Below are 11,178 nucleotides of genomic sequence, written 5' to 3' on the forward strand. Positions count from 1 at the left end.
CACACCTCTTAACAAGCTCACTTGTATCTTTATACAGGGTAGGCCAATAAAATCCACAGCTAAGAACCTTTGAAGCATTTCTCGGCCCACCATGATGACCACCGTAGAGCGAGGAATGGCAAGCATCAAGAATATTCATTTGCTCCTCTTTCGGGACACATCTCCGGATCACACCATCATTGCAAATCTTGAAAAGATAAGGCTCATCCTAATAATAATCCAATATGTCCCGTTTGAGTTTCTTCCTTTGGTTAGAAGAGAGCTCACTTGGGACAATGCCGGTCACAAGAAAGTTAGCCACATCGGCGAACCAAGGCATACCATTCAAAGACACAGAGAGGAGTTGTTCATCCGCGAACAAATCATTAATTTCGAGGCCATCGTGGGGCCTCCCCTCCTCTTCTAAGCAGGACAAATGGTCCGCCACTTGATTATCACTTCCTTTTCTATCAATGATTTCAAGGTCAAACTCTTGAAGCAGAAGAACCCATCTCATCAACCTAGCCTTTGAGTCCTTTTTGGTCATTAAGTAACAGAGTGCCGCATGATCGGTGTGCACAATCACTTTGGCACCTATGAGATATGGCCTGAACTTTTCCATGGCGAAGACAATGGCTAATAACTCTTTCTCGGTCACCGTATAATAGACTTGGTTTTTCTTGCATAATAGACCGGATGAAATATCTTGTTGACCCTTTGCCCCAAAACCGCTCCTACCGCAACGTCACTAGCATCACACATGAGCTCAAATGGTAAGCTCCAATTGGGTGCGGTAATGATGGGAGTGGTTGTCAATTTATACTTGAGAATCTCAAAAGCTTTCATGCAATCTAAACTGAATACAAACTTTGCATCCTTTTCTAGCAGCTTGCACAAGGGGTTCACCACTTTTGAGAAATCCTTGATGAACCTTCGGTTGAACCCCGCGTGCCCAAGAAAGCTCCTAACTCCCTTGACGGAAGTAGGAGGAGGGGGTTTTGAAATAACTTTAATCTTCGCTTTGTCCACTTCAATACCGTTCTTTGAGATCTTATGGCCGAGGACAATGCCCTCCTTGACCATAAAGTGACATTTTTCCCAATTAAGCACTAGGTTGGTCTCTTCACATCGGGCCAACACTTTGTCAAGATTATCCAAGCATTCTTCAAATGAGTCCCCCACAAAACTAAAATCATCCATGAACACTTCGAGGAAGTCCTCCATCATATCCGTAAATATTGCCATCATACACCGCTGAAAGGTAGCCGGTGCATTATACAAACCAAACGGCATCAGTGAGAATGCAAATGTGCCATACGAACATGTGAAGGTGGTTTTCTCTTGGTCTTCCGGTGTAATGAGAATCTGGTTGTACCCTGAGTACCCATCCAAAAAGCAATAGTAGGCACGCCCGGCAAGTCTGTCCAACATTTGATCAAGAAAGGGCAATGGAAAGTGGTCTTTGTCGGTCACTTTGTTTAGCTTTTTGTAGTCCATACATACCCTCCATCCGGTGACAGTACGAGTGGGGATCTACTCATTTTTCTCATTTGTGACCACAGTCATACCCCCCTTCTTCGGCACACATTGTACCGGTGAAGTCCATGAACTATCCGAAATAGGGTACACAACCCCTGCATCAAGCCACTTGATAATTTTCTTCTTGACGACCTCTTGCATACCCTCGTTCAACCTCCTTTGATGTTCTACGGAGGGTTTGGCATCATTCTCTAGTATAATTTTGTGCATGCAAAAGGCAAGGCTTATACCCCGAATGTCAGCCAAAGTCCATCCAATTGCCTTTTTCCTTCTTTGAAGCACTGCAAGGGTGGAGTCTACCTGCACATTAGTTAGGCAAGCAGAAAGAATAATGGGTAATGTGGAAAAAGGTCCTAAGAATTCATACCTGATGTGTGAAGGCAAAGGCTTCAACTCCAATGTTGGTGGCTCCTCGATTGAGGGCTTTGTTGGTGGAGTCTTCCGGTTTTCCAAGTCCAAGAAAAGTTTACGGGGCCAGTATGAGTAGGATCTCATTCCTTGCAATGCATTTGCACATTCAACCAAGCCTTCCTTTTCATCATCCTCATGTTTTAACAAAATAGTTTTCAAAGGGTCTTCCACATTGATCATGGCACTCGTGTCATCAACTATCACCTCCGTCACAAGATCCACAAAAGAGCAAACTTCATTGCTATTTGGTTGCCTCATTGATTTGCACACGTGGAATACAACGTTTTCATCGCCCACTCAGAAAGTGAGCTCCCCTGCTTCCACATCAACCAATGCCTTCCCTGTTGCTAGGAAAGGTCTCCCCAATATTATAGGCACCTCATAGTTGACTTCGCATTCGAGAATCACAAAATCAGCAGGCAAAATAAACTTGTCGACCTGGTCTAGAACATCATCAATAATACCGAGCGGCCTTTTCATTGTCCGATCCGCCATTTGTAATCTCATGGAAGTAGCTCTTGGTTGCCCAATACTTTGTGTCTTGTACACGATATATGGCATCAAATTAATACTTGCTCCCAAATCACACAAGATTTTTGAAAACTCGACGCTACCAATGGTGCATGGAATTGTAAAGACACTGGGATCTTCAAGATTTGGAGCCATTAAGTGCACAATGGCACTCACTTGATGAGTCATTTTGATGGTCTCACAATTCATAGATCTCTTCTTAGTTACCAAGTCCTTCATGAACTTGGCATATCCCGGCATTTGTTCGAGAGCTTCCATCAAGGGCACATTGATTGACAAACTTTTCATCATCTCAATAAACTTCTTGAATTGGTTTTCATTATTTTGCTTTGCAAGCCTTTGAGGATATGGTGGTGGAGGCCTTGGCAAAGGGGCCTTGGCTTTAGGCACTACCGTTTCTGGTATGTCTATCACGTGTTCCCTAGACGGGTTCACATCATTTTGAGTCTCCTCCATGTTGTCATAAATATCGACCCTCACTTCATCATTCACATTCTCATCATTGGCTTGAATCTCATCATCTTCTTGCAACACAACATCATCACTCACAATCTTCTTTAGATTAGAGGTACTTGCATCTCCACCTCTACCGCTTCTTGTGGTCACCGCCATAGCATGGCATGTATTGTTCCCACCCTTCGGTTTTACTATCGTATCACTTGGTAGTGCCCCCTTAGGGAGAGTATTCAATGCTTGAGAAATTTGACCCATTTGACCCATTTGTATTTCCAAGTTGCGAATAGAGGTAGTATGGGAGGGTATTTGGGCATCGGAGTCAACATTCCTTTTCATCATTTGTTTGAACATACTCTCTATCCACCCCATCTCATTATTTGAAGAAATTTGCCCTTGAGACGAATATGGAGGCGGATTGTTGGGTTGTTGATACATCGGGGGCCTTTGAAAGCCCGGCCCCCGGTTGCCTTGATTATTATTATTCCAACCTCCTTGGTTTCCATTGCCGCTCCAAGTGTTATTGTTTTTCTCCCAATTCTGATTGTTGTTCCCTCAATTGTTCGAGTTGTTGTTATTGCCATTGTTCCAATTTCCTTGGCCTTGGTTGCCCCAATTTTGATTGTTCCCTTGCAATCTCCATTGTTGATTTGGAGCATTGCTCCGTTGACCTTGGTAGTTATTGGCATATAACACTTTCGCACTTTGATCATCATTAGAATCGTCTTGATTGTAACCACTACCACTTTGCTCATATTGATCTTGATTGTTTTGCACTTGTTGACCACGTTGTCTCCTCTTGTTGACCATGACATTTACCCCTTCCATGGCATTTACTTGCTTTGTCCCTTGAACTTGCTGAAGTCGGGCCTTTGCTAACTGATTCATAGTAGTTGTCAACTCGGCTATGGCTTGTCCGTGATCATGAAGTTCCTTGTGAAGATGGATGACATTAGGGACACCTTGAGGAACATTTGCCCGACTCTGCCAAGCTGAGGATGTGTCAGCCATCTCATCAAGTATGTCACAAGTATTGGCATAAGGCATTTTCATAAAATTTCCCCCAGCTAGCTGATTCACCACACACTGGTTGGTCGTGTTAATGCCCCTATAGAATGTCTATTGAATCATTGCTTCAGTCATATCATTGTTTGGGCATTCCTTGACCATTGTCCGGTATCGCTCACAGATTTCATGTAGGGGTTCATTAGGGTCTTGTTTAAAGGCTAAGATCTCATCCCTCAATGCTGCCATATGACCCTGTGAGTAAAACTTTGCTATAAACTTTTCTGCCATCTCATCCCATGTGTGTATGGAGTGGTTGGGTAGCCTCTCGAGCCAGTCCAAAGCTTTCCCTCTAAGTGAAAATAGGAAAAGTCTCAATCTCAGAGTGCCCTCCGACACGTTCGTCTGCTTGCTCCACCAGCACGTGTCTACAAAACCCTTTAGATGCTTGTATGCGTTCTGATGAGGAGCTCCAGTGAAAAAGCCCCTTTACTCCAATAGGGTCAGCATGACATTTGTAATTTGAAAATTCCCCGCCCGAATCCGGGGCGGAACAATTGCACTTGCGTAACCTTCATTGGGTAGCACCCGGTGTGCTGCCCGTGGAGGAGGTGGGGAGGGTTTGGAATGTTGTCATTAGCCTGGAGGCCTCTTCTTTGGACTTGAGGTTCTAGATTAACCTCATCCTCACCATTGTCATCAACCTCCTCCCCTGGAAGAACATGTCCGAGAGCACCATTATGAGCCATTTGGTACATAAAGCGATTGATACACAAAAGTTAGAAAAACAGAAGGAAAGAAAAACAAGACACACAAATTGCTAGATAGATAGCCAACACCGTCTAACTCCCCGGCAACGGCCCCAAAAGGTGATCGAGGCCAAACCTACACGACTATAGAGTAGCGAGGATGGTCGATGCAGTTTTACCCAACGAAGTCGGGATAGAGTTGATTAGGCTTGGAGTTGGGTATCTAACTAATCTAGATATGCGTGTAGTTCCTAATTGCACTTCCAAACATTATTGCGATTGATTCAATTCTAATTTTATACTATTGTATGCTAAGTGTAAGCTAAGTACAATATTCTTAGTGAAAGTTTTCAAGTGTTAAAAGGCACTAGGGAAGTGACTTTCGCCTAGGTGAGTATCTAATGGGTATCAAGAATCTAGGGCAAGCTTGTTATGATTGGGGTCGTGATATAACCATCACACATAAGCGCTCACTCTATACCTCTTAGTAGTTTGAGTGACTTTTCCCGATTTGGCTTTCTCAAGCCCAAATGGATATTCATACAATACAAGTGAAATTGGCTCAAGTCGGGTATTACTATCTCTAGGTTTAACCCTTTAATTGGGGCTATAAATTTCTTGAGCTCACCCCAATTCCTTGTTAGCCTAATTTTCCTAGACTTAGTCCCTCTTTCTCAAGAAGTGCCTAAGTCATAAAGGCATGAGTCAGTGTTTGCAACCACTAATTCTATAATTTTAACATGAATTAGGCTAAATATCACTAACCCATAAATAATTAAGCCCTAAAATTCAAGACCCATTAAATACCCAAACTAGGGTTGGGTCACAACCCTAGCTATGGGGTCTAGCTACTCAAAATAACAACAAAAATCAAAGATAAAGATGAAATATAAGCCATAATATTAAAGTACAAGATGAAAATCTAAAGTTTGAAGGTAAATCTACTATAAAATTGCCCAAAAAGGGTAAACCAACCGTTCACTTGCTCTACTAAACAAAACTTTACATAAAATTGATAAAAGGATCTATTTATACTAGGCTGAAAATTTCAGATAAAAATGCCCCTGTAAAGGTTTCGCGGATGCGTAATTTTGACCATGTCCGCGCTTGGGCTTTCGCGACCACGTAATAGTGAGTGCGGTCCGCGTTTCTTCATATCTGGGCCTTGGTAGATCTTCGTTCGCATAATGTTCACCGCGTCCGCGTGAGATTCCTTCGCGGCCGCGTAATTTGGACGCGGACCGCCTTCTTCATTTATGCCCATCTTGCAAAGTCTCTGAACCTCGACAAACATTGTCTGCTAAATTCCAACCACGGCCGCGCCAGTCACTTCGCGGTCGTATTTTTATGCCGCTCTCAGCGCTCAATTTTAGTGCTCAAAATAGCCCTTCTGAATCTCTATTTCGCGGTCCGCAGAATAATGGCCGCCTTGGCGATGATAATTTTGTGGCCCCCCTTTTCTATCGCGGTCCGCTTTCCACAGCGGCGTAGAAGCTACAACCTCTATGATTCCATTTAAACTTCATAGCTTGATGCAGAGTAGACGCTACAGCCTCAGCGGCGTGTATCCAAGGTCGTCCCAATAGAAGATTGTATGAGGCAGATATGTCGAGCACTTGGAATTCAACATCAAACCAAGTTGGACCTATTTGTAAGCATAGGTTGGTTTCTCCGATTGTGGCCCTTTGAGACCCATCGAACACTTTTACGTTCATAGTTCCTGCTCATATCTCATGCAAACCTTTACCTAACCTCTTCAAAGTAGTCAACGGGCAGATGTTGAGACTTGAACCCCCATCTATCAAGACCCTGACAATAAATTTGTCTTCGCACTGTACTGTGATATGCAACGCCCTGTTGTGGCTCAACCCTTCTGGTGGCAATTCTTCTTTGTGGAAAGTGATCATATGGCTTTCCAATACTTGTCCTACCATGTTGGCCATCTCTCCACTAGTAATGTTGTTGGGTACATAAGCCTCATTCAGCACTTTCATCAATGCATTCCTGTGTGCCTCAGAATTCTGCAGTAGTGATAGAATGGATATCTGAGCAGGGGTTTTGTTCAAAGGATCAACCACAGAATACTCCCTTACTTGGATCAACCACAGAATACTCCCTTACTTGAACCTTTCACCAAAGATCATTTGGGCTGGTTTCCATGATAGGCTGCCTGGAAGCGGCTTCTTTACTTGTTCCCCCCAAATGCTCTGGCGTGTAAACCCTACCAGTTCTGGTCATACCTTGTGCTACACCAGTTTCTTCCATTTCCCCCTTTCCTTTCCTTCTCGCTTCTGCAGTATAGTCCCAGGGTACAACATTGGAATTAAAGGATGGTGTGCGTACTACCATTACAGTGAATGGTGTGGTCACTTCTACTTCGAACAAAGTTGGTGTGGCTGAAGGCATTGTTACTTCAACCTCGAACGGAGTCGGTGCAGCTACCTCAACTTCAATCGGTGATTGTATCTGTACCACAATAGGCGTGAGAGTGACTGGAGGTATTTTGGGATCATCCTCTTCTCGAATGAGCCCAATTGACCCCTCCGGGTCCCATTCTTTATCAGTTTCTATAACATTTACCCCCTCGCCCCTTTGCTCCGGGAGGGGATTATTGCGGACATTAGGTGAAGTCTCCTTTGCCTGTATAACTTTGGTATCAATCAGTGTCTGGATCTTATCCTTCAGAGTGCGGCATTCATCAATAGTGTGACCTTTCATGCCCGAATGGTAGGCACGTGTCTTATTCGGATTGACCCATGGAGAGTAATTTTCCATGGCAACAACGGGAATGGGAGTGACATAGCCGATAGCTTTCAATCTCTCATACAACTGGTCAATAGGTTCGGCAATAGGAGTATATTGTCTGGGCAGCCTACGGTCGAAATCTGGCCTGGGTTTTTGGAAGTTTGGTGGGCTGGTGGTGAGTGGTAATATGCTGGCTGAGTGTTGTAAGTGTGGTAGGCGGTATCGGGTTGTTGATATCTAGGAGGTGAAGGTTGATATGTGGGTGGAGGTGTTTGGTGTGTGAGAGGAGATTTCGGACCTTGGGCTACCATCACGGCCCCTACTTCCTTCTTTTTGGATATGCCTCATGACTGCAAGGCTTTATTCGTAGTTTGTAATGCCTTGAAATTGGTTACCATCTCGCTTTTAATTCCCTCTTCTATTCTCTCTCCCAATTTGATGATGTCGGAGAACTTATGATTTTCAATAATCCTTAACCTCTCATAATTTTCAAAGAATTTGTTCATTTGCTCTTCTTCCAATGCCGGCCTTACTTTCGCAGCTTCCGATCTCCACCGAGTAGCATACTCGCGGAAAGTATCGCTTGGCTTCTTCTTAAGATTCTGGATATAGAAGACATCTGGTGCATTCTCCATATTGAATCTGAACCGATCAATGAAATCTGACGCCATGCTTACCCAATTAATCCACTTCTTTGGATTTTGACTGATGTACCAGGATAGGGCGTCTCTAGTGAGGCTCTTCATGAACAACTTCATGCGGATTCTTTCATCTTTACCAATCCCTACAGGCTTGTCGCAATACGTCCTTAGATGTACCTTTGGATCACCTGTCCCGTCGAACATTTCGAACTTAGGAGGTTTGTAACCCTCTGGCAGTTCTACGTCCGGTTGAATACATAAATCCTCTTAGTTCAAACCTTTGATGCCTTTACCACCTTCAATACCTTGGACTCGACTTGTAAGCTTCTTAAGTTCTTCCGCCATGTTCTTGATGAGCAGGTCCTTCTCGGCGAATTCCGGTGTATACGGGATTTGTTGTGAAGTGTGGGGTAAGGTTTCCACATATATGGGATTACTTTGGTGGACTCTAGGGATTTGGGTGTAGTGGTGATCATTGGTTGGGTTTTGGAGATGAGGAGTAGGTTGTGGTGCATTTTGAGAAGTGTGGTAGGTGGTAGTTTGTGGGTACTGGGTCAGATGATGATGATGCTGTGGAGGAGTTAGTACTGGTGGAGGATTAGGATTTTGGGGAGGCGTGGTGTATTGATGAGGTACGGGAGGATTTTGGTGGTGCTGGTTTTGTGTGTTTTGAGAAGGTGTTGGGTTTTGGGCGTTTTGTTGGTTGATTTCGGGGACATTCAGGGTGAGGGAAAGGTTTGCCAAATTACAGACCTGCTCAAGTTCCCCTTGTAACTCCAGTATCGTTTGCTCTAATCACAAAACCAAGTCGTTCTGTGCCAGAGTACTTCAACCATCTGAAGTTTCGACATTCTCGGCGTGCACAGCGTTGTCTTTCATAATACCACTAATATCGTCCATATTAGTTTTTCCTTTGTTCTTGGGATCACCTGGAGAAGGAGGAGGTGGAGGACCTCTAGATCTGGTATGATATGCTGATGATGCCAGTATGCACAAATCAACCTTAGAGGATGGGAATAAACAAAGAAAAGAAGAAAAACAAAAGGTAAACAAGTCAGTAAGGAGTATTAAAAGGATATTTACGATATTTAAACACGTATTGTGGAATTATAAATTTGCATCCTAATTTGGGGACCTCATCGTGCCCGAGGTAGGCCTAGCGACATATAGCTTTGGAGAAACTCAATGCCGATAACTGCGTCATTTCATTAATATGATAAATAGACCAAATCTCTACTAAAACGACAATAATTATAAAGAGTCACTAGTGGCATTTGCCTTATTATTACAATCAAATTCTAAAACGAATCAAGAAAACATCATTCCTAATCTTATCGGTCCCAGAGGGACCTTCTCCAAGCTTGGCCTTCTTAGCCCCGTCAATGAGATTCCCCAAGTCGCTCATGTCCAACATCAGATACGCCCTTGCTAGATGTCCTCCTTCATTGCCCTCTGCGTTCTGACAATCCGAGACCCTTTTCCTCATCTTTCCCTCAAGTTCCATCAAACCCTACTCCAAATACTCCAACCTTTCTGTTAATTTAGTAGCGATTTCTCTCCATTCGTTGACTGCTTCCATGTCCACTTTGTGTTGTTCCAAATGCCTGGCCTTAGATTCAAAAACCCTTTTGCGCAACCTCTTGTATTTGACATGGATTTCAGCAGCGTCGTCTATGACCCTATTTCTCAAATCAACCCCTGGCTTCACCTCTCTTGCTATGTCATCGACCAACGATGATGGGTAGAACTACACATGGTCGGCATGATACCTGTCTAGCTCGATGGTATCTTTCTCCACAATAATCTTTTGATGCCACATGTGTTGTGCCTTGAACTTGAATGGAATGGCATTCCTGTGGAAGTCTGCTTTGTAATGAACCATTTATGAAACTCGTGGTATAACCTGTTTTCTCCCAGCTTGCCTCATGACCCTGATAGGAGCATAAGGATAGATTCCCCTTAATCCGATTAGCACTAGATGAGGAACGTCTCTCGACCTGATGATGAATTCACTGTTAGGGAACCACTCGAACATCCAATGTACCTTGTCATCAGTCAAATTGCTAAAGAAATATTCCCAGCTCACAGCGTTTCCTGGTTGTGCAAACCTGTCTGGGATAAAAGTCATTCTTTTTGGATGGTGATAAGCTATGTGGTCATTCCATGGTCGTCGCGGAAATTCTTGACGGTATTGTCCTTTATAAAGGTGTTCCAACAACCATATTTGCAGCAACATATTGCAACCCTCGAAATGCCTATATCCTTTTTTGCAGCGGTCTAAGGCTCGATACATCTCAGCCACGATCACTGGGACAATAGTGTAAGTTTGCCCCTCAATTCCTTCCATTAAGGTCTTAGTGACCATATCTAGGCGAGTGTGGATCCTTTCTCTTTGTATCGGGAATATGAGCATCCCCAGAAAACAGACAATGAATACAAAAACCCAGCGGTGAGTCCAACCCAAAGAAGTGATGACAAATTCATCATGGTAAAGACGATATGACTTGATGTGACTATAACGCTCATAAAGGTAGTCGAATGGTATGTAAGATCTCTTCAGATAGACTAACTCATCATTTTTTCTGAAACCCATCATTTTTAGGAAACCTCGAGAAGTATGGTTTTTCGGTACCAACATGCCAGGGCTATCCCATGGGAGCCCAATGAAGCCTCTTATTTCCTCTAGAAGAGGATCCATTTCTATATCACCAAAATGGAAGACGGCCCTCTTCTCATCCCAGAACATAGTTGCAGCCTCAATTAACACATTGTTCGGCTGAATATCTAACAAAGAATGTAAATTCCCGAGAACTCTTTTAACATAGTTTTTGTCACTTGGCGAGAGATTTTCCCACCAATCTAGCAACAAAGGTGGGATACTTCGAACCATGCCGAACGTGGGGACTTCGTGCCTCATTTATGCAAAACAAATAAAGTTAGCCCTTTTCCCCTCCGGATTCGACTATTTACACATTAATGATTAGCATATCAGCACGTTTTCTCCAAATAATGCACATATCATGATTGTACCGATTGGGATTTAAGGAAATCCGGGCGAGCTTTGGACAAGGCTTACCTTAGAGAGTTATTACGCGGATAGCGTTCTAACCCATACTAGGTTTAGA

General features: G+C 43.6%; 2 protein-coding genes across 2 annotated transcripts; both read right to left on the reverse strand.

Annotated features, from left to right (window-relative positions):
- Positions 1 to 2,226: 2,226 nt before the first annotated feature.
- On the reverse strand, positions 2,227 to 2,628 carry LOC138900094 (uncharacterized). The gene has a single exon (XM_070186801.1). It carries the CDS (start codon positions 2,626 to 2,628, stop codon positions 2,227 to 2,229), a length of 402 nt encoding a protein of 133 aa, XP_070042902.1.
- Positions 2,629 to 6,391: 3,763 nt separating this feature from the next.
- On the reverse strand, positions 6,392 to 8,257 carry LOC138900095 (uncharacterized). The gene is made up of 3 exons (XM_070186802.1): positions 7,808 to 8,257; positions 6,908 to 7,496; positions 6,392 to 6,759 (listed from the first exon to the last, which is right to left on the reverse strand). The coding sequence occupies exons 1-3, from the start codon at positions 8,255 to 8,257 to the stop codon at positions 6,392 to 6,394; spliced, it is 1,407 nt and encodes a 468-aa protein (XP_070042903.1).
- Positions 8,258 to 11,178: the final 2,921 nt, after the last annotated feature.

The sequence above is a fragment of the Nicotiana tomentosiformis genome, chromosome 10 (assembly GCF_000390325.3).
Source record: "Nicotiana tomentosiformis chromosome 10, ASM39032v3, whole genome shotgun sequence".
NCBI classification, from domain to species: Eukaryota; Viridiplantae; Streptophyta; class Magnoliopsida; order Solanales; family Solanaceae; genus Nicotiana; species Nicotiana tomentosiformis.